The sequence below is a fragment of the Carassius auratus genome, chromosome 15, assembly GCF_003368295.1.
Source record: "Carassius auratus strain Wakin chromosome 15, ASM336829v1, whole genome shotgun sequence".
NCBI lineage: Eukaryota > Metazoa > Chordata > Actinopteri > Cypriniformes > Cyprinidae > Carassius > Carassius auratus.
This window is the reverse complement of record NC_039257.1, coordinates 16,864,861-16,887,947: the sequence shown is the minus strand read 5'-3', so window position 1 is coordinate 16,887,947 and position 23,087 is coordinate 16,864,861. Positions and strand designations below refer to the sequence as shown.

The following is a 23,087-nucleotide window of genomic DNA, read 5'->3' as shown; positions in this document are numbered from 1 at the left end:
TATTATCCTTAACAGCATCAATATCACTGAAAGTGACACACATGTGGATGAGGGCCATGGGCCAGAGTTGCCCTGTACTCACAACTCACAAAAAAGATAAATCCTCAGAGCTTGATGGCTAGATAGATAGATAGTGTATTTTATTACCATCCTCAAGTGTTGTGGCATTGATCTCAGAGCTGGAAGGTCCTGTTCCGGCTCGGTTGAATGCCTGGACCACCACACCATACTGAGCAAACTTCTTCAAGTTATCCAGGGTGTACACCTCACTGTCACCTGTGGCTTTCATCTCCACTATACTGTACTGTCCATTACTGCCCGGTCCATTCTCCCTATAACCAATCTGATAGCCACGGATCACTCCATTCTGTAGCTCTTTCTTAGGTGCCTAAGTGGAGTGAAAAGAAAATGACATATAGTATGAAGTGAATCTAAAACTCTAAAGCCTATGTCTTCAACCCTGCTTGTGGTGGGGGGCAACCTTCTTCAGCAAACCTGGCCTGTGATTTTTTCAAGTGATCCTGAAGACCTCAATTAGCTGGTTCTGCTGTTTTTGATTAGGGTCATAGCTAAACTCTGAAGGACAGTAGGTCCCAATGAGCAGGGTTGAAGACACTGGGTCTAAAGTCCAAAGAATAGCAAGTTTAGGAGTCACAGACATACCTTCCAGGTGACACGGATACTCTGAGAGGTCATTGGCTGTAAAATCACATCCATGGGTGGCCCATCAGGAGCTGTTAAAAGAGAATCACATCATATAAGAAGAATATTAAAGGAATAAAAAATGTTGTCACCTCGAAGTCATTCCAAACCTGCATGACTTTCTTTTTTTTCTGTGAGACACAATAGGAGACATTTTGAATGATATCCTTTTAGGTACAATGACAGGGGACCAGTACTTTTAAGCTTAGGAAAGGGTATAAAAGCACCATAAAAGAATAATACAAGTGCCCTATATTATTCAAGTGCTATATTCCAATTATTTTAATTCCTATGATAGATGGTGTGAGAAACAGACTCAAATGTACTGATAATCTCACCCTTCCAGTGAACTTTCAATCATTGTGATCAAAACATTGAGTCAGTGAGAACTCGAAACCAGATCAGTACATTACTTTGGTAAAGAGTGACCAGGAAATTATTCAAAAATTAATATCTTGTGTTCCACAGAAAATAAGTAAGTACAGGTATGGAACTTCATGAGGGTGAGCAGATGATGCCAGATCAGGGGCGGAAGACGTACGTGCTTCCTCTGTGCTGATGGTCAGCTCTTTGCTGGCTTGACTGCGTCCAATCTTGTTGTAGGAGTACATGCGAATGCTGTACACGGATGCCGGGTGGAGCTCCACTATATTGGCCTGGTTGTTAGTGGGGGAGATCTTACGTGTGGCATGTTTCAGCTCCCACGGGTCTACAACAAGGACAAAACAACACGGATACATTACTACATCACACTTCCACCCAGGCTGTTCTGGAACATTGTGTTATGACTGTTTACAGTTCAAATCATACGGATTGGAAAAACCAGCGATGCACTGAAAACTAGGACGAACATAGATGTACAAACAGCAAATAAGGCAATACACCCAAGTTGCAATGCTGCTGAAATCCGTTCACATCCCATTCATCTTCTCGCAGCCAGAGCTTATTCCCTACATATTCTTCTGACAACAAATACATTTTTAATGCACGCTCACAATGTAATTCATCCAAGCTTGAAATTGAAATTGAAACAAAGCAATGCCGCACCGGATTTGTTCTTGTACTCTATGTCGTAACTGGTGATGATACTGTTGCCGTCGAACCGTTGCGTCCACCTCAGGTTCATGCTTCGATCTTTGACCTCTCGAACCTCCAGCTCTGGGGGGTCAGGGGGTTCTGCCAACAAAACAAGTGGAAATAGTCTTCAAACAGACGGAGAAGATTAAGACAGAGAGAGAGGCTGAAGAGTAAGAGGTGGCTTGGGGCCAGGAGGTAAATTATTGATTTTGTGTCTCTAGATAAAGAGTATCATGTAAGATGTGAGCGTGTTGTTCATGGCTGATTGTCTTGCCTTGCACCGTCAGCTGGATGAGCCCTCGGCCCTCGCCGTATGAGTTGATGGCGTGGCAGGAGAAAAAGACGGAATCCCCTCGCTCCGCTGGCTTCAGCTGCAGAAAGAGAGAGAAACTTGTTTTTCTTTTATCCTCATTTTGAGGTCCACGTCATGTATTGCTGTACAATGTACAAGTGTCAATTGGACAAAAGTACATAGTTTGGCATTAAGTTAGGAATGCTGGATGACTGACTGTATTCACTACTATGTTATGATTGGAATAATTATGTAAATGAGTTTGTCTTCGTCCTTATTTAATAACATAACAAAATCAAACATGAATAAATAAATACAAACAAACAAATAAAACTAAATAGGAATTACATAATGAATGAATGCATTATATATAAATAAATGCTCCATGATCTTCTCAGGTCAGAATATCAAATAAAGTAAACAAACAAGCTAACCACATGACCAAAAATAAAAGTTGATAAAAGAAAAGGTAAAAGTGTATACTACTGTAAACCTTTTTGGAAACATTTAGGCAAGCCTATGCCTTTATTCAACATTTATTGAACTCCTTCACTGACAACGCACATATACTGTATGTGTGTGTGTGTGTGTGTGTGCACATGTATCTCACCTTTAGTGTGGAAATAACTTCATCGCTTTTCTCGTTGGAATTGGTAGTGATGGAGTACCGAGGGTTACGATCAGGGTCAATAACGGTGTCACCTCGCTCCCAGCGGATGATGATGGGGTACTCGCCCCGGGCAGTACAGTTTAACTCCTTGTTCTGCCCCTTTATGGCCATGGTAGTGTTTGGGTGGGAAGTGATCATAGCTGGAACTGCACACAAATAAATTATAGCAGGACAGGAAGTAAATATATGTGAAGGAAAAAATGAATTAAAAAAAAAGGCAGAGGTCAGTGTGATTTTATCCTGACACCTGCCGTTCTTGTGACACGGGGCAGTGAGCGTTAGCGTGCCTCGCTTCAACTCCTCAATCACTTTTTCACACTCTCTCGCTTGCTCATTCCCCCTGAGTAACTCTTCTCTAGCGCTGCGCCACACACACACACACACACAATATCGATCTGAAGAGGGTTCCACTGTTTTGTTTTCATCACTTATTCATTCCGTCCCTTCCAACGAGTGAAACGGATAGAATTGAGGGAGGCAGAACAGAGGAACGATTCAATCAATAACACCAACACTGAATCAGACAACGCGAGAGACAGCAAAAAGGAGACAGATCTCCTGTTAAAAAAAAGAAAAAAATAGTAGGATGCTGTAAACAGAGCCGAATTATATCCACAGGCTTTGCATGAAAATTTAAAACCATGCTCTTCTAAATCTGGTTGAATAACACCACATAACTTACATTTATCCTAGCAATTCTACCTATTACTGCTCTGAAGTTACAAACACGAGCATTCATTTTCTTTTTTAGTCAAGAACACTACATTACTTTTGAGAAAGAAAAAAATAATGTAGAAATATAAATATGAATTGTCAGCAGCCTAATGCCATAAAATCTCATTCTCAGTAAATAGAATGGTAGTAGTTATCATACTAAGTGATTTATATGGGTCATTCTTATATATGGTTTCATGTCCATTGATGATAATTGGATATATTTTAACAGTTTGACACGTGTCAAGTACAATTATGAGCATATATTTCTCGCATTTATTTTCATTTAAATAAAATAATATGGTCTGGAAACTATCATTTTAATTACAGTAATAATTCTATTTTAAGCATTACAGGACATTAATTCGAATGAGATCCACTTGCATTACATTAATGAGAAATTGAGGTGAAAATATAAAATAAAGTACAATACTTCCTCTTTTTCAAATACATTTCATAGCACATTTCTTAAGATTGAACTGGGTAGAATGTTAATGAATACACTGGTGGATGTGGTTTGTTTAAATGTGGTCAGGACTGTAACTCAGGCCTAGGGCAGTGTTGCGTGGAAGGGAGTTTTCTGCACTCTACATTATGTAAAGGATCAATAATATGGATTTAGACAGAACAGATTGTGTGTCCGATTTAACGATCAGTCATGAGATGACCTTACGGATTCGTTGTAATGTTCTATTAATCTAAACGAGCTGGGTACACTTGAATCTGTTGTTTTGGTACTCTATTTGAGAGCTGTTTACACACACACACACATGCAAGCAGTTACTAGTGGCAATTCTAGCTACTATATAAAAAAAGTCAAAGGCTTCTTGCCTCAGTTTGACTGATATATCATAAGCTGGGTCATTAGTTTGATTGACAAAGTATGACAGGTGCAGGTGTGTGTGTGCCTGTGTGTGTGTGTGTGTGCAGAGGTGGTTTATGTTGTGTGTGAGTGTGTGTCTACTCAAGCGTTTTGAACCCCCTTCCCGCAGGCATCAGTCTGAGACGTGAAAGCCCATCTGAGGGCCATTCTTAAACAAAGACCTCAAACAGACACCATCGCAAACCATCCCAAAGGCTGCAGGTCAGATCACTTCCAAGAAATCCTCAAATCTACCGTGACTGGAATTCAAAAATATGGCTTTATTTGTATGTCATGGTTTAATGAGAGATTTAACTATTATTTAATTTCTGATATTCAACAGCTATGCCCTGAAACCTGTCTACCTAGAGAACATGTCTAGGCATAAATTATGTAGCCTTGTAAGGAACCTTGTTTAGATTTTTTATTTTATTTTATTTTTTATTTTGAATGGAATCAAGGGAAATTCAAATTTCTTAATATATACTCTGAAAACTATTGCTAATTCGAAATATTTAAACAATTTTAAGAACTTGAATTTCCTGTAGTATTAGTGTATTTTTTACACTCTTTTTACAGTGAGTATTGAGACTTGAGCTTAGTAAAATGTTAATGTTAAAATGTATAACCTTGGAGCCTTTATTTTTAAAAGTGTAGATGTACATGAGAGCCTGACATACTTTTAACAGTGAGTATCATGCTCTTGCTGATGTCGGACCCCACTCCGTTGCTGGCCTGACACAGGTAATATCCCCGGTCTTCCTCTAAAACATGGCGGATCAGCAGAGAACCATTTGACAGGATCTGGATGCGACCTGTCAGTGGAACTGGATGGTACTGCTGGGGGTTCCCTATACCTTCAAAATCAAAATGAAGACTTATCATCTGCTCATGACAACTTGAAATGAATGTATTGGACATGCAGTAACAAAAAAAATATATTACCTTTGGCATGCTTCCAGACAACTTTAGGAGGAGGGTACCCTTCCACAGAGCAGTTCAGAACTTCTGACTTGCCATAGATTCCATCTTGGTTATTGGGCTGAACCCGAAAACCAGGGGGAACTACAACAAAGAAAATACACAGTTTCAGAAGAGGAGATACCAAATAAATTGGTTAGCCAAATCTTTCATTTACAGTAAACAATAAGTAGCCTGCAGATCACAGCATGCACACTTTAGTTGAATAAAAATCCTAAATGAATCCTAAATTTTTTTTATTAATTTATTGAACTGAAAGCCATCTTGGCATTGCACACATTCAATTTCATATAAATCATACATGCCCCCCCCCCCATTTGAAAGTAGACATTTCACTCTCTATAGATTTATTTTTCATACACAGAGTTTCGAAATTTCTCTCTAAAGTTCACAGACTGAGCTGGTAACATTAGATTTAGCGGCCATGTAATGTTTTTTACTACATACATCTTTCAGATGAAAAGCTGTATTTGAGGTCAATGAATGATAAGTGGGCTTTTGGATGTCCTGCCCGATGTACTGTATTATGACATAGACCAGCCATTAACAATCTGTTCATCACAGCCTGCGTATGTCATTCACTGAGCCAGCCACACCAAAGCAAACAGGAGGAGAGCGTAAAGAGACAGGGCAACTAAAATTTAGTTCAAAATGAAAATATACAGTTTATAGTTTATTTATATATATTTATATAATGTTATTTGTTATATAACTAAAAACATATAAATAACATATCCTAAATGCACAACTTACAAGAGCATTCAAATCTGGCGAAATATCCTATGACAACTTGGTGCTTTACATATCATCAAGACTGAGAAAAGAACACAACGCCGCAGAAAACAGGTAAGTAAATGCCATTATCGCTGTTTTCTGTGTTCATGAAATAGTTATTTTACACTGCTTTTTAAAAATGGCAGGTTGCCAGTGTTTTGAATGTGTTTGACCAATCAGTGGACACTTTCTGGTCACCGTGATTTTGCCAAGTAAGACATGTTCCTGGGTCAACATCTTTTGATGATCCTGGATCAACATTATTGTCCCAAAATATAAACTTAACCCAATCCCTTCCCCTAAACCTAACCCTACCTATTATATATTCCTAAAATCAGTGGGAAATGATTAACAAGGGTGTAGAAGCACCTAACCCTGATTGAAAGCCTAAAACAGATATTTCCTGAAAAGTTATATTTCAATTCTGATTGGTTGATTGGGATGTTGTTTCAGGATTAACAAGGATGTAAAAAAAAAATACTTGGTGACATTATGCTCGCTGATATTTCCTAATATAACTCTTGTAGACCCTACCCTGAAGTAGGGCCTTATTTAGTTACCCAAACAGAGTTCCTAGAACTAAATACATGAAGATACACTATCAAAAGGTTCCTCCGGTGTGAATGTCCCTAATATGATCCAGAAATGGTATTAAATGGTGAAATTATGCTGAGGATTCCATACTACATTGCCGTAAAACCCTCACTCTCTTGCTCACCTGTTACTATAAGTTGTCTCTCTGAACTGACAGTTGCTGCATCATTGCTGGCAATACAGGTGTAGTTTCCATTGTGCTCCAATGAAACTTTGGAGATCTGAAGGGAGCTCATGAACTCCTTGGTTTCGATGGTGACTCCTGATGTTCCTGACACGATCTCCTGCCCGTCCTTCCTCCAGGTGATCCGGATTGGCATGTCTCCGGAAGAGACCACGCAAGCTATGTACATCAGCTTACCAATGGAGGTGGGAGGGAAGTCAAAAGGCTGGATAAGGGGAGGAACTGATGAAGGAAAAGAGTAAGAGATCTTCAGTATTAAACACTTCATGGTCTCCAATGTGGTACTGACCCCATCACCCTCTAAAAATGCACACACACATACACACTCACACACATCCCACCCCTCCAGCCCATAATAGCTGCTCTAATTAGAGCCCATTTGGCATGGGGAATAATGGCATTACCATGGAAACAGAGGTGGGGGGCTCCATCTGAGACATCTGGGGGATTTAATCTGGGGCTCGTTAAAATTCAGCTAATTAAATCAGAGACATGACAAGACAAGCAGCACACTATACTGACTTCACACTGGAGTCAGTGTTCTGTTGTACTGGTACTCACGTACACACGCATTCATGCAAATGCACACACTAGACCTCGCTGTCTTTGTACCGGGAGCTGTAGACCCTTGTATGGACACACATGGTGAAGTGAAGATTCAAAACCCAACATCAGAGCGACCTCCCTTTCATTTGCATTTAGCATACTGAAAATAACACCCCTACCCACATACACATGCTAAGTACACTGGGTAATTGATGAATGGTTGTAATGCTGCAGAAGGCCTGTAATCCTGTTAATCAAAGGCTATTAGTGGTGTGCTTTCTCTCAGGGTCTTTGTGCCAGTGGAGGGGAAAGACCATCCTCAACCTTCACCACCCGCCTACAGCTTAAATATACTCTTGTTTGAAGGCAACACACACTCCATTTATCAAAACACACCCACTCTGACACAATAAATTACTTCGCTTTTCTTTTCAGAAGAAATGTCAAAATTAAGTACTGTACAATGGGCATCTTTTTTCTTTTCTTTTTTTTTTTCAAAAATGCCAAACCTCAAATGGAGGGTTGTTTTGTTTTTGGAAATCCTCGATAAAATCAAGATACCCTGCTGACTAGGCTCAAATCCAAAAATCCTCTCAGGGTGACCTCTTCACACCAAGTCCAATGTTTCCAAAATCCAAATCCAAAGCCTATATTTGAATTTTCTGTGGATGCCTTAAGTAACTGTTTGGCATATGAACAATTAAAAAAAGACATAAGTTACCAAGGTTATTATAGTTAACTAAGGATGAAAGGTATTTACTTTTTATTTTATTTTATTTTTTCACTTAATGTACTAAAAAGTGAGATAAAAAAAAAACAAAACCAAAAAAAAAAACGTAAGCATATAACAAATGCTGCTCTGTTTAAGACATAAACATGGCAAATTTTTTATATGAATAAAAATATAATGCTCAGTCTGAATACTACAAACACACGGTGCCTTACAAAATGGAGATAAATAAAACGGTATAAATGGGTATAGTAAAATCGATATTTTTTAGACTTGGCATGAAAAGCATTGTTTAATTGCTTTAGATCTAGTTCAAACTGAATCAACTGTGACTGGACAATGCATAAAATATAAGTATGTAAACACAATTTCCCAATCAGGAACTCAAGCTGTGTTGAACACTTTGGGAACGCCTTCAGCATGACCATGCCCTGAATCATGTGTAATCAGACCAATGGAAGTATGTGAAGTAACGAACGGGGTGACGTAGAGACCAGTAAGCTATAAAAGCGTGTGGTGGAGACAGTGGCAGCTTCGCCATTCAGCAAAGCGCTCTGTATGTGCATGTCTTATTTACCATTTTTTGTCACTGTCTCAAACGAAAAAGCAAAAATGCTGAAGTCTAAGCATAAGACAGCAAAACATGAAGAAGGTGATAAAGAAAAGCAGCATTTTTTTGCACACAGTCTTTGTGTTGTTTGCCTGTGAACGAAGCTTGCCGAGTCAGCTCTCAAGGGGGCTGACTATCCACACTGTGAGCACCTCTCGGTATGGACACTTCACTCTTGAGGGCTGTCTTCGAGGAGAGAGCCCTCTCCAGCATTCCTTACAGCTGTGGTCCCGCGTTGCCTCGACAGACTTGCGATTGTGGGGTTCGCAAGTGAATCTGGTGGAGGGGGATGATGACAAGAGAGTCCCTTTCTCCTCCCTCAGCCACCGGATCCAGGGCCACCTTCCAGGGTTTGGAAGAACACTCTGAGGGAGCCGTTTCTTCCCCCTGAAGAACCAGCCCAGTCTGCACAGTCCGAGGAGCTTGTGGAGGTGATAATTTGTGCTGTGGCCCAGTTAATTCTTGAATGGCACACAGAGAAGCAGGCTGAACCCTCCAATAGCAAGTTAGATGAGAGTTTTTGAGGTCTAAACCGCCCCCTCCATGCCAAGGCTTGCCGTTTTTTTTGCAATCTCCACACTGAGGTGTCAAGACCATGGTCAAGACCATATTCGACTCACCACTTTAGTCCCTCTCTCATTGATTACAGCAATGTCATAGGACTAAATGAGCGTGGTTATACAACGATGCCCCTTGAAAAGACACTCAAGGGTTATCTGTCTCCCGGCATGGAATCATCTCCAAAAGCCCCGGCACTGCCCACCAATCTGTTTCACACTTCATCAACATTGGTGGACAAAGGGTACATGGCAGCAGGTCAGGCTGGCAATCAGGCAGTCTATGGCGGCCCCAGTGGCCACACAGAGGCATCTATTGTTGACGTTGTCTGAAATTAAAGAAAAAGAGAGGGTCTTCCTCCTTTGATGCCCCACTTGCACCTACTAGCCTGTTCAGTGACACTGTCAATTCCGGCGTCAACGGGTTTCAGGAGGCTCATAAACAAGCAGCAGCATTTCAGTGGTTCTTGCCTAGCGGCTCTCTGGCTCATGGGTCTGCTGGACGGGAGCTGTCCCAGCCGCTCCTCATACACGGAGACATAGAAAGTAACAGTCGATGGCTTCAAAGCCAAAGGCCGATATGAGGACCATCTTTCTGGCTAAGAAGTCTTCGCCCAAGAAGCACTGAGGTTTGTGTTCCAGGGCTTCTGAAGGCAGCTCCATCTGGGGAAGAGCAGTGTACACCTCATTACACAGTGCCCATCTATCCTCAGTGCCCTCGGGAGACCAAGTTGTTAACCCTGCCACCGCCAGTGCTTTAGAGCACAACAGCCTCCAGCAAGCGTAGTCTCAGTGTCTGGCAGAAAACATTGAAGATCTGGGAAGCTTGCTACCTCCAAGGAGGTCTCCCATTAAACCGGAGGTCTTTCTTGAGAGGCTGAATTGCTTAGTAGAGGTTCTGGCAGCATGGAAGCTTCTGGAAAATATCTCAAGATGGGCCCTGCAGACTGTAGAACGAGATTACAGAATTCAGTTTGGTTCTCTTCCACCTTGTTTCAATGGGATAGTTTCCACTGTGGTGGGCAGGTGCTTATTTTAGAAACAGAAGTAAATACTCTTCTGAGGAAGTAGGCAATTTTGACAGAGAATCCGGGTTTCACAGCCGGTACTTTATTGTTCCAAAGAAGGATGGGGGGTTACGCCCAATTTTAGATCTTCGTCAGTTAAACTGCTCAGTCATGCACCTGGAGTTCAAGAGAGCTTACAATCAAAAAGGTTGTGTCTCAGATCAGGTCCAAGGACTGGTTTGTAATGATAGATCTAAAAGACATGTACTTCCATATCTCCATCCTTCCTCAACAAAGGAAGTTCCTGAGGTTTGCTTTCGGGGGTGAAGCTTACCAATATTGGGTTCTTCTGTTCGGCCTTGCACTCTCACCCCAAACTTTGTGGGTGTGTGGATGCTGCTCTGGCTCCACTGTGACTCCAGAGTATCTGCATACTAACTTATATTGACAATTGGCTGTCTTTAGCTCAATCGTAGTATATGGTGGCTCGGAATCTAGATGTTGTTTTTGCCCATATGAAAGAGTAAAGGAATAGGAATAGTTAGAATAGTTCACCCAAAATGAAAATCTGATGTTTATCTGCTTACCCCCAGGTCATCCAAGATGTAGGTGACTTTGTTTCTTCAGTAAAACACAAATTGAAATTTTTAACTCAAACCATTGCAGTTTATCAGTCATATAATGTAAGTGGTTGGGAATCACTGGTCATAAAACATATACAAACAAAATCAAATTATACCCTGCAGCTCACATTTGTCATGTTCTACGAACTCAATATCCGTATTGCTCCGGGTTCCACCGCACGTGCTCTCATAGCTTCTTGGTCAATACATCACCCCGTCTGTGACGCTGTGTCGATCCATTGGTCTGATTACACACACGATTCAGAGCATGGTCATTCATATATATATATAATGATGATGAATCAACACAAATTTATCATATATCAAAACTTCAAAAGTTCAAACCTGCAAAAGTTTATAATTTTTCTTGCTTAGAAACCTGAGAATAAACAGCTCCAAATCAAATTTAGAGGGCCCTTCTTTTTTTATTATTTATTATTTTTATTTTTTTTGACTTGTGCCTACTTGTGACTTTTTAAAGGGACAACAAACATCCCCAAAATCATTAGCAGTAATCACTAACCTTTGACTGTGACGTAGACAGTCTGGCTAATGGAGAGCTGGGGTTGGATAAGCACGCTGCACAGATACGACCCCTCATCCGCACCCTTCTGCACATCACTCAACTTCAGAGTGCCGTTCTCATACACCACCTGACGATGGTTGTCTGGCAACGGCGTTGTCCCATCTTTAAACCACTTGATGGAGTAATAGGGGTAGCCAATCACACGACAGTTAATGAAAGTGTTGCGACCAGCCACAGCTGTGATATTCCGCATGGCCCGGATACTGGGAGGACCTGCAAGAGAGAGAACAGAAAGAGAGAGCGAGAGAGAGAGAGAGAGAGAGAGAGAGAGGAGAAAACGGAGGAAGACAAAAAAGAGGGAGAATGTGCCAGGTAGAAAAGGGTAAATGAGAGGATTGAAAAAGTGAATGAGAGGGAGATGGGAGAACAGGTTTTGCATGGGTATTTGGGGTAAAGAAGGGAGAAATGTGGACAGAAGAAAGGAGAAGAGCGAGTGGTGGATGGGAAGGAGGGGGTTAGAATCCTCTTGGACTTCACAGCAGAGAATGTGGTGTGTATCTAGTGTTTCAATGTGTCTTGTACCGTATCCTTAATCATACTGTAGCTTGGCACATAGGCACATATCGTAGTGACGAACCATGCCTTTATATAATTTCAGCAATAAATGAGGTGTGTTTCTGTACCGTTAATAAGCCAAGTTAATGTAATTAATATTAAAGCAATGTGAGGTGTAATCTTAACTATAAAATACTAACCTAATGTGTTTGTGTAGACAGAGTAAAAATACAACATTACATTTCATAGCAACGTCCCAAAACACACATTTAAAGGATTGAGGACTGCGAGAACAGAGGCCTTAGAATTACTTTAGCGAAACTGTCCCATGCTAAATCAAAGAATTATGGTTGAATAGCTAAATGCTAACAGCTACTGAATAGCTTTTAACAATAAAGGCTATAATGTGCTGCTTGTGTAAAGTGTAAGGTGGCGTTCACACTGACAGTGACAATCATTAGAGCTCGCTGTACTGCCCTACTGTGAAACAAGAACAAAAATAAATAAATAAAAAGCTTATAATAAAATATAGCTTGTCAGGTCAGGCTGGTCTGTTTTGGTGGCTTTGGGAAACCTTTCAGCATTTAAGTACAGCTTAAATAGGTAAACACAATGTTTGCTAGGGTAGGAGATTAGTTAAGACAGATTAAACTAATTAAAGCCGGCAAAACATCTTTATGCAGAAAATGTAGTTCATGCATTCATGACCTCTAGACTGGACTATTTTAAGGCACTTCCAAGTGGTGGTTTTGCATGTTCAATAAACAGTTAATCCAAAATGCAGCTGCTAGAGTTCTTATCAGGTCAAGAAAATATGATCATACCACCCCAATTTTACAATCTCTACACTGGTTACCTATTAAGTTCTGTATCGAATACAAAGAATTGCTACTTACTTATAAGGCCCCAGATGGTTAAGCTCTAGTGTACGTCTAGAACTTGTCTTCTATCAAGCTACAATTCATCACACTATTTAAGGTTGCAAAACTCTGAACTTTTGTTAAGACCTATGATAGGCAAAGTCCACAAAAATACAGCATTTTTGCATTTGACTCCTAAACTTTGGAAGAAACTTTCTGATCATGTTTGGGGCTCAGACACACTCTCTCTGTTTAAATCTAGATCAAAGACATATCTCTTTAGAAAAGCATTCACAAAATGCATCTCATAACCTGGTACTCCAGTTGTATCTGATCAAATGCACATGATTATTAATTTCAAAGTCAAGAACAGCACCTATGCTAATTATTTTCTATTTGTTTTTTTTCTAGCTCAGGATGCCCACCCTAAGATAACTAGACTGCACACGCTCCAGTCTGGATCTGGCCTTTTGCAAAGACCTCAGACAACCTTAAGTCTGAATAAATAGACAAAACTCCCAAATTTCCCTTACTTTGTAATTATTATAATCACAGTTCAAGTGTGTTCATTGTGTTCTGCTTGAATATATGTCATTGACTAACTGTACTGACATTTCTGTTTTATGGATATTGCTTTGCCATAGTAATCTCTCAAAACAAATAACTTATAATTGTAATCTAGAGAAAAGCATCTCATGTAAAGCAGCTCTGAAATGATAAGCAATACATAATGCTCTACACAAATAAACTTGATTTGAATTAAATTAAACCTTAGGCTTGTTTTGATTGCTACTATGCATTCCTGATCAGTCACTGTGCATTTGCATGAAGTTTGCTTAGATTTGTCGCAAATTTAGGTCTTAAGTAACCTCACCAACTATGGGTTCAACTAGCTCTATTGCTGCAAATCGCTATCAGTGCGAATGCCCTTTAATGTGATTAGCATATGCTAACAGCTTCTGGTTCTTTCTAGCATAACCAGTCATTGCCGAATTTGAAAAGGTTAGTGATGTCCAATTCGTGTTTGTTTTGTTTTGTTTGTTTTGGCAAAAAGAGAAGGCTGACTTGTTCAGGACTCTGCTCTCAGATCACACACGAGGATGGAGGGGTAAACGAACAAATGGATGGTGGGACACTGTGAAGATTTGAATGGCCAATGTCTGAAGATGAAGAACAAATAGAAACAGAAAGAGACAGAATTGAGACAAGGTGGCTTAGGAGTAACTTTGGAGGAACCAGAAGAAGCATAAGAAGTACTGAAGAAGGAAATTTTGTTTGCCTCAAAATGGAGGGTGAATCGGTTTATAAATCGTCGATGGGGCGCATGTAGATTTTTTGCACACAACTATTCTCATCCTCTCTAACAGCCCACTCCTCATCCCTGTATCTCTCTCTTTTCTTCTGTTGCTCTCTCTCCCTTTCTCTCAGCTCAGCGTGCATTGTGCTTTGAAGTCACCACTTTGACAAGTCAACCCTGATGTATTATTCAAGAAGACTGTCGCACAGTATCCCTCTTCTCTCTTCTTCACAGTTATTCTCTGGCTGTCTTTCTATTTCTCTATTTTTCTTTTGTTCTCAAACATAATATATGAATGTATGAACTTAGATAAGGAGGCAGACAGGAACTGAGCACTACTATTGTGCTGTTCACAGGAATAATGGGGCCTGATTGCTCACGGGTGCCTGTGTTTGTTAAATATTGTGTTGTGAAACAATCATCTCAAGAATAAATGCGTGTGCGTGATATGGAGAATGCTGTCGGTTTTTATGAGCTTACTGTGGTCAGAGTGTATTAGTCAGGCAGTAGTGTTTTAAGACTATGAATGTGTCAGTGAGCGTTGGTATCATTCGGCGTGTGTGCGCAAAACTGTTGCTCCCTGGCACAGGGTCTCATTCTCACCGCAAAGATTGTTCTGGCATGTCTTCTTAAAGCAGACAGATATGTCATAACTGAACATTTCAGAGATCGAGAGAGAGGAAGAGAGGGTGTATTCAACAGGCCTGTCAACACAACTCAATATCACTCTTAGTTTGCGGCTCAGAAGACACACCCATGGACCACCCACAGTCCATTCACTGACCATCTGATGCATAATATGCACAAAGCTATCTTGATCTTGCAAACTAAATCTGATTCACTGACTGAATGCTACTTTAAGAGCAATAGCGCAATGGGATTTATCTGTTTGACTGAAAGTCTTGTATGCAAGGTATTGGGTTTATAGAACAAGTTATTCTGTGGATACAATTATTACTGGAATTGTCAATGCTTGTGAGGTAAGTGGTTTCAGATATATAAAATATATTCAAGGTCAGACGTACCAAATCTTTTTTTTTCTTTTTCTTTCTCTTTTTTTTTTTTTTTTTTGAGGCATCTTGGTAACCATGAGAAGAACGTTGAATTCAACTTTGTGTAATAATCATTACTCATTGCTAATCTAAAGATGGAAAAATCATAGTCTATATACATTTGCCACTGTTCCTATTGGAATTTCCATGACGGATTAACATTGGCATGAAATTGATCCTATCTATTTTGTAAATGTATTCGTCCACAAAAATTACATAACTTTATGATAACTCAACATAACTTGATTTTCTTGGGAAACAAATGACTTCTCTCTGGCGATGTATATCAGACTTCTCAGCATCATTTAGTCCATTTAAACACAATCCAACCATAACTGACTACAAGTTTTCATTTCATTTTTGAGTAAATCAGCCACATATCAAAATCCTAACAATGACTGATGGTTAAAATGAAGTACCTGGAGTACATACATTTTCAATAGTACATACAGAATAAGAGAGGAAATAGAAGAAATCACAAATTATCATAAGAAAACTCTACTTTAAATGCTGTTTTTCCCACTGGCCTTTTATTGTGGTGTCTTCCAATCGTCTATCTTCTAATAATAATAAAAACACTTCTAAACTACACATAAAATTGAGCTGTGATCAGTCATATTTCGTATTACTTTTGAGTTTTTCTTCACATTACAATCCTCCTCTCTTCTTTTAGTTTTTTCTTTGAGTTTTTAGCTATTTTTCCTCACATTTCTACCCTTATACACCGTTTCTACTTGTCTTCTGTCCTCTCAGTCTGGATTCTTAGCTGACGTGTCTCTTTTCTGTTTTGGCGTGATGGCGTCTCCCTTCTGCCAGATCTCCACTCTGTCCCAGAACAGCCAGGACACCACACGTGTGCCAGCCAGCCGGCGACATCGAGACAGAGACACCGTGTATGTGTGAAAGAGAGGAACAAAGACTCCGCAGATGGAGAGACAAACAGGAGAAGTGGAAAGATACAGAGAACACAAACGGGTGATCTGACAGTGGAAAGAATGAGAAAACGCACAGGTGACAGCACTGTGATGAACAAACAACATAAGACGCTCCACCCACACACATACACCCAATCACCAACCCCACCCACATACATACACAATGACACTTGACTTGATAGGAAGTGATGATTTATGGACTTGAGATGAGGTGGAGGAATTCAGGGGTCAAGGGGTCGGGAAGGTGGCGGGTGATAACCCTAAATGTCTGAGATTGAAAAGTAGACAGGCACCTCTTACGTTTATGCGCGCTTGGTACTCGGCGCTACCGGCCGAGTTGCGTGCGGCGCAGCGGTACACGCCCCCGTCTCGGATCTGGGGGTTGGTGACGTTGACGTGCGAGACAGTGGAGCCGTCGGAGAGCGTGTACTGGCTGGCCCGGTGCGCCGAGTCCCGCGCTACCGGCTCGTCGTCCAACGTCCAGGTAATGGTGGGGGGTGGAGCACCTTTGGCCGCGCACATGAGAGAGAAGGGCTCGCCAGGGGCTACTACGCGCTCACTGAAAGACGAGACAATCCGTGGGGTGCCGTCTAACAGAAAAAAAAGAGAGCAGAATACAGATAGAACATATAAGAATCTTTGAATTGTGCACTGCTGAAATGTTTCTTTCATAAGAAGAGCTACATTTTATAAGAAGAGTTCAAAAGTGGTCAATTTTATGTCACTAATGTTGTCTTGCCTCTGAATTACTCTGTGTCCTAACCAGCTGTGATGTGTAAAAAGCAAGTCATGTTGAGTGTGTTTAAATTTAATCAATAAAAAACTGAATTCTTGAATATTTAGTCTAAAGTTTATTAAATTGCATGCACTAAATGTAAATGTTAAAATCGCAAATTGCAAGTTTACTCATTCCTGCAGTATACAATTTGGGGACCAAAGAGTGTGTTTGAGGGTCTGTGAATAATTTCAGCTAAATAAATAAATAAAACACATAATATTTATCAAATTATTACTGTTTGATTATCCTTTCTAAAATTGTCAAAAATTAATTTAGCACAACTATTTTATCCTGTTATCTCATTTTTTTATATTCATTTATTTTTTTAATAATTTTGAATATCTCTTCTATGCTGTAAATCATGGTCAGTATGAATACCCATTACCCAATACTCATTTAATTTCATATACTGTTTATGTACAAAACGGTACTAAATGGTTAGCTCACCCCAAAATTAAAATTAGCCCATGTTTTACTCACCCTTAAGACATCCTAGGAGTATATTATTTTTTCCTTTGAGAATAATCCAGTCGGACTTCTATAGTCCTTGCTCTTCCAAGCTTTAAATTTGCATGGGCGAGTGTTTTTGTTCAACAGTCTAAAAGTCAAATAATTGAATAAAATATATTAATCCATATTAAAACATGCCTCACATGGATCTGGGCAGTGAATAAAGACCTGTAGCAAATGTAAGCGTTTTTGTAAAAACTAAATATTCATATTTAAAACAATATAAACAATCTTGTGTAACTTCAGCTAACTATCGTATGCACATTCACAAAAGACTGCCTTTCCGGCAGATGCCGCTGGACATAGGTGTAGCATATGAGTGTGTGAGTCTCGTGAAAACCAATGTTTGTTTACAGGAGCAAAGGAAGAAAAGTTTACTTACTTTGCCAAAGGGAAACCACTCTCCTCTTGGCTTATATCGAAATCCTCCAAAAGAATGTCTTTACAAATCCTCATTTTGTACTTCTTATTGGTGACCAGTGTTTTGTTTTGTCAAGCAAGCTCACCACTAATCACTGACATGTGCGCTATGCCTACATCCTACATCCTAATTCATCCACCGTAACGGCTTCCACCTACAACAGTTAGCCGAAGTGAAAGAAAGGTGCTTATATTTTTCTTACATAAATAGATTTGCTACATGATGCCTTTGTTCACCCCTTGGAGACATGTGAGGCATGTTTTACTATGAACGGATGTGCTTTATTTGACTGCTTTTAGACTGCTGAACAAAAACGCCCACTCATGTCATTATAAAGCTTGGAAGAGCAAGGGCAATTTTTTATGTAAATGCGATTGGATTTTTCTGAAAGAAGAAAGTCGTGTGCAGCTAGGATGTCTTGAGGATGAGTAAAACATGAACTAATTTTCAGTTTTAGGTGAACTAACCCTTTAAGGACAGCAAAATTACCTGTTATTGAAAAAAAAAAATGTGTAGTGGTTGTTTAGGACCCTGTGTAACATGCTTTAAAGTCATAGTAATCTAAATTTGGAACATTGATGTCCAAAAGTAAATGTACACTGCAGAGTTAGAATCAGAACCACAACCTTCAGCACTATCCCATTACCCACTTTTTCCACTCACCCTCAAGCAGTATAATGGAGAAGTCCTGTGCGGTCTGACCCTTGCGGGTGGCAAAGCACTGATATGCCCCTGAGTGTCTTTTTTGGGCTGCTGTGATGAAGAGAGTCTCGTTGTGGGATCCCTGGATGGAGAAGTGCTGGTCAGGCACAATGGGTTCTGTGTTGCGAAACCAGGAGACGGTGAAGTGGGGCGAGCCCTGAACGGCACAGGACAGAATCACTGTGCTGCTGATGCCTGTTTTCAGGTTCTTAGGGGACAATGTGACTCTCAGAGGCTCTGTGGAGAAAGAGTGAAAAATATTATTTGAATATGAGTGTAAAGTTTCAAAATTATGGTGTCTAGATAGATGGATAGATAGACGGACAGAGAGACAGAGAAAATGTCAGTGAGCAATAAGGCAGCTGGTGTTATGTGCTGGAGGCCTCTGTGTGTGATGGTGTGAGTGTCTGGGCATGTATCTGTGTGTGTGTGTGTGTGCCCTCCTCCCCTCCTGTTCTGTCAGAATCTGTGTGAGCACATCGGTGTGATGTGCCCAGTGGCTAAACGTCCAAATGTCCACCCCACCTCCCCTTCCTCTATTCCCCTCTACTTTCATATTAAGACTCCAGCCAATACCATCCCACTGGTCTAAGATCCATCCCCAAGCCTGCTGGAAAACACACAAATTTCTGGTGTAACAGGGGTCAGACTGGAGAGGCCAGAACGGTCTTCCTGTCCTCTCATATTACTTTCTCTGTAAGTCAACAAGAAGGTGGCAGAGGCCGACCAGTGTGCCAACATCTCTTAAACCCACATGTGCTTCTCTCTTACTCAATACCTGGTATACTCCTTCTGATATCTCTCTCTCCCTATGACACAGTTGCACATGGGATCGGGGGCAATAGATGATGGACCAACATTACCTGGACCCTCTCCTTTGGATGAAAAAGTATGGATATTCCAGGTCTTTGTAAGAGACAGACCAACAATTCACTCCATAAACCCTTATAAGTAACCCAGATCCACTGGTTTCAAGGTTTTAATTATTGGGTCAAACCTTCTACAGAAATATGAAAGGTAAGTACTCCCATAGGACAAGCCAAAACCCTGAGGCAAATGTCCTCATCCCTGTTCAGGAAGAACAACCATCCTGCAGAGCTTAGTTTTAACTCCCAATAAGCCTTGGCCAGCTAATCATTTCCCTTGGGTTTAGTTGAAGATTGCATGTATGTTCATTGGAAGCTAGGTTAGAACTAAATGTACAGGAGGGTTGATCTCTTGGAACAAGGATAAGGACACCTGCCATAAGATTTTGATTTCTGCTTTGGGGAATAGACTAGGTGACTTTGGAGTTGGACATGTTGCTGGACCTTTTGTTAGTTCTGCAAGTACATAAAAGTCAAGCAAACATCATTATAATCCTACTTTTACTGTAGGTTGAAAAGAAAGATGATGACACTCCAACCAAGTACTTTTCAATAGGAATGTTGTTCCTGCACAATGATGTTGATCCAGGAATATGTCCTACTTCATGGAATGAAATGGTTGATAAGATTCTGCCAAGTAGGACATGTTCCTAGATATTTAGTTGTTTCTGAAAGAAGATTCCAAGTAGCAAACAAAATTCTTACTCCATTATTAGGCTCATAAGAGTGTTTGTTTAAGGTCCACTCACAGCCCTATATGCCTTACCTTAAAATCCAAGTTCAAATGAATGTTGGGACCTAGATACAAAGACCATATCGTGCTTCAATCTATGTCGAGGTGAAGATAACTTGGAACTTTTGAAAAGCTTGTCTTTTTCCCTCACCAGCAGTTTATTGGTGACATCTTTCATCATTTCATCCTATCATATGACTAGTCCCTCTTCTTGTACCTCCCCTTTTTCCCCTTTGCCCTTTATACATTTTCTCCTCACCGATGACATTAAGGTGTCCTGTGACCTCTTTGGAACCAAAGCTGTTGGTGACTTCACAGATGTAGTTTCCAGAGTCTTCCAGACGGAGATCACTGATTGTGAGGCCAGTTAGTCGCCGTGTCCAGCGGGAATCAGCAGGAAGTGGCCTCCCATCTTTCAACCAGCGGATTGTGGGGTTGGGGTAACCGGAGGCGATGCAGGGCAACTCTATGCTTCGCCCCACTTGTACTTCTCCTGACTGGAAACTGTCCATCACAGAAGGCTGGGTTTCAGTGGGGTCTAAGGACAGAAAAAGTTCTTTAAAAAAGACCAAGCAATTCTTGCCAATTTATATATATATATATATATATATATATATATATATATATATATATATATATATATATATATATATATATATATATATAGTCCTTTACATACATAAGCCTTTATCCTTCGAACGATATGGTCCCACATATGGGATTTAGAATGTTCGGTGACATTGCATAACTGCCAAATTCAAACTGCGTTTCCACGCGTTGGCTGGCGCTGAGCCAGACGTGCACTGCTCATCATATTATCACAACTTGTGTTTCAGGAGAAATTGATGAGTTCACGTGCTGTAAATCTGACTGACAGGACTCTCTGACCTGCAGCGCAAGGTCTGTATTTGGGGAAGTTGTGGCCTAATGGTTAGAGATTCTGACTCGCAATCGAAGGTTTGTGAGTTCAAGTCTCAGGCTGGCAGGAATTGTGGATTGGAGGAGTACATGTACAGTGCTCTCTCCACCCTCAATACCATGACTTAGGTGCCCTTGAGCAAGGCATCGAAGCCCCAACTGCTCCCCGGGTGCCGCAGCATAAATGGCTGCCCACAGCTCTGGGTGTTTGTGTTCACTCCTCTGTGTGTGTGAGTTTTGGATGGCTGAATGTCATGTCATTTTAAAACAAAAATGGCAGCACCCATCTCACATTACAGATCAAGATCATTTAGAAAGGTTTTTAAACGACTAAACACACGCATTTACACATATTTGTGAATCGGAATATCAGACTGTTCATTACCTGGAATGCAAATTTGTGAATGTTCTAAAGAAAAAGAAAAAATAAAGAATAAAAAATAAAATAATAATAAAAGCGATCCATCTGTCATTCAGTGTTATTTTAGCCACGGTTTGTCACGTGACAAGCCTGATGCGTTATCATGGAAACAGTAAGGTAATTTGTTATTTAAGAACCATTTACTAACATCATAAGTAGTTAATGTTTTATTTAGAAATGAATTTCATAAATTAGGATTACAATGCTATTTCTCAAAGAAATGTTCTTTATCCAAGATGGTAACAAATACAAATGTAATATGGTTAGTCGTTATGAATCTTTTAGTTTTGTACATGGGGGAAATCTATGAAGTATAAATAAATATGAAAATAACTTTCAAATTCGGTAATACTTAAAGCTTTAAAGTGCTGGGGAAAGTTGTGTGAAGCATTTAAAAACACTCAAAAACATTAGACCATTTCTGTTGTTCCTGTAGTTTTGCTATGTTAAATCTAGTGAACGGTGGTGAAGATTTGTGTTTATTGAGCAATGTTTTTCCTGATTTCCACATCAGTGGCGTTTGTTCTGGTATCTGTAGCTTTAACCGAATTCTGAATGTGCATTGCGATGACGTCACAGGATGAGTCTAAGCCCAGATTCTGTGGAAAATTTGCGTCAGTTACGAAAATTTGTGAACTTTTGTGAAAATTGCAGAGTTTATAAATTCATAGTAATAAAGTAATAAATTCAGCGATCACAAAATCAGAAAATCCTGGAGGGACTGATTAGTTCATTATGATTGACAAATATGAAAAAGATGTATAAACTACCCAGCAAACTTATATACCAACATACTCACCCAGCACAGAGAGACGAGCCCCATTGCTCTGTCTGGTTTCTCCGCTGTACTTGTGCTTGGTGATGCAGCGGTAGGTAGAGAGGGCATCCTCTTTCTGAACGTCAGATATGTAGAGGGCCCCATATGATGTCAGGAAAAACCTGTTACCTGAAGAGAGAGGAGAACAGAGGATATGTACATTGATTTCATTTGCAGACAAAAAGACAATTTTCAAAAATCCATTTAGTACCAACTTCATATGCAACTCTTCAACCACAGTTCAGTTATTCTATTCAGAATCCATCATTAAACTTTTACAAAAATCCCAAAGTTATAACTGGTAAAAAACAAAAAGCAAAAAAACAAAACAAAACAAATGGAGTTACAAATCTTCCAGAAAGATGTTTATAATCACCACATTCAAAAACCAACACACAATTTTGAAGGACACAGCAGATAATCCATTACAAAGTAAGTAAGAGAGAGAGAGTTTTAATATTTGATGTGCATGTTATTGTAACAGTATATTACTGTCATGGTCACTTCACATCAGCGAGGCCTGACTCTGATATATCTGTACATTCACGAAGGCTGTATTTTACAATGCTGCACTCACCCAGAAACCAGAAGTGTGTGAATGCTTCTCTTTCACTTTCAGTCTTTATTAAATTTGTTACATTTAAGCTGTGAATGTTTTCTTACACAAAAGACTGAAAATTCACAAATGAGATGTTCTATGTACTGATTGTGTGTATGTGTGTTTGTTTTAGAATTCATATACAAACTATTTGGATTAAAACAAATGCGATGAA

At 40.0% G+C, this 23,087-nt stretch overlaps 1 protein-coding gene across 8 annotated transcripts in view; it reads right to left on the bottom strand.

Annotated features, from left to right (window-relative positions):
• Positions 1-23,087, bottom strand: part of dscaml1 (Down syndrome cell adhesion molecule like 1) — a 128,736-nt gene that overhangs the window by 22,751 nt on the left and 82,898 nt on the right. For all 8 annotated transcript variants that reach the window (XM_026282702.1, XM_026282703.1, XM_026282704.1 and 5 more), the window contains exons 4-17: positions 22,297-22,443; positions 20,418-20,696; positions 18,521-18,796; positions 16,442-16,738; positions 11,447-11,722; positions 6,791-7,072; positions 5,263-5,382; positions 4,998-5,174; positions 2,682-2,887; positions 2,054-2,150; positions 1,750-1,878; positions 1,244-1,411; positions 664-734; positions 148-388 (exon numbers count right to left, since the gene is read on the bottom strand). In XM_026282702.1, the coding sequence (XP_026138487.1) occupies positions 148-388; positions 664-734; positions 1,244-1,411; positions 1,750-1,878; positions 2,054-2,150; positions 2,682-2,887; positions 4,998-5,174; positions 5,263-5,382; positions 6,791-7,072; positions 11,447-11,722; positions 16,442-16,738; positions 18,521-18,796; positions 20,418-20,696; positions 22,297-22,443 (2,766 nt within the window). The remainder of the gene's footprint in view (positions 1-147; positions 389-663; positions 735-1,243; positions 1,412-1,749; positions 1,879-2,053; positions 2,151-2,681; positions 2,888-4,997; positions 5,175-5,262; positions 5,383-6,790; positions 7,073-11,446; positions 11,723-16,441; positions 16,739-18,520; positions 18,797-20,417; positions 20,697-22,296; positions 22,444-23,087) is intronic.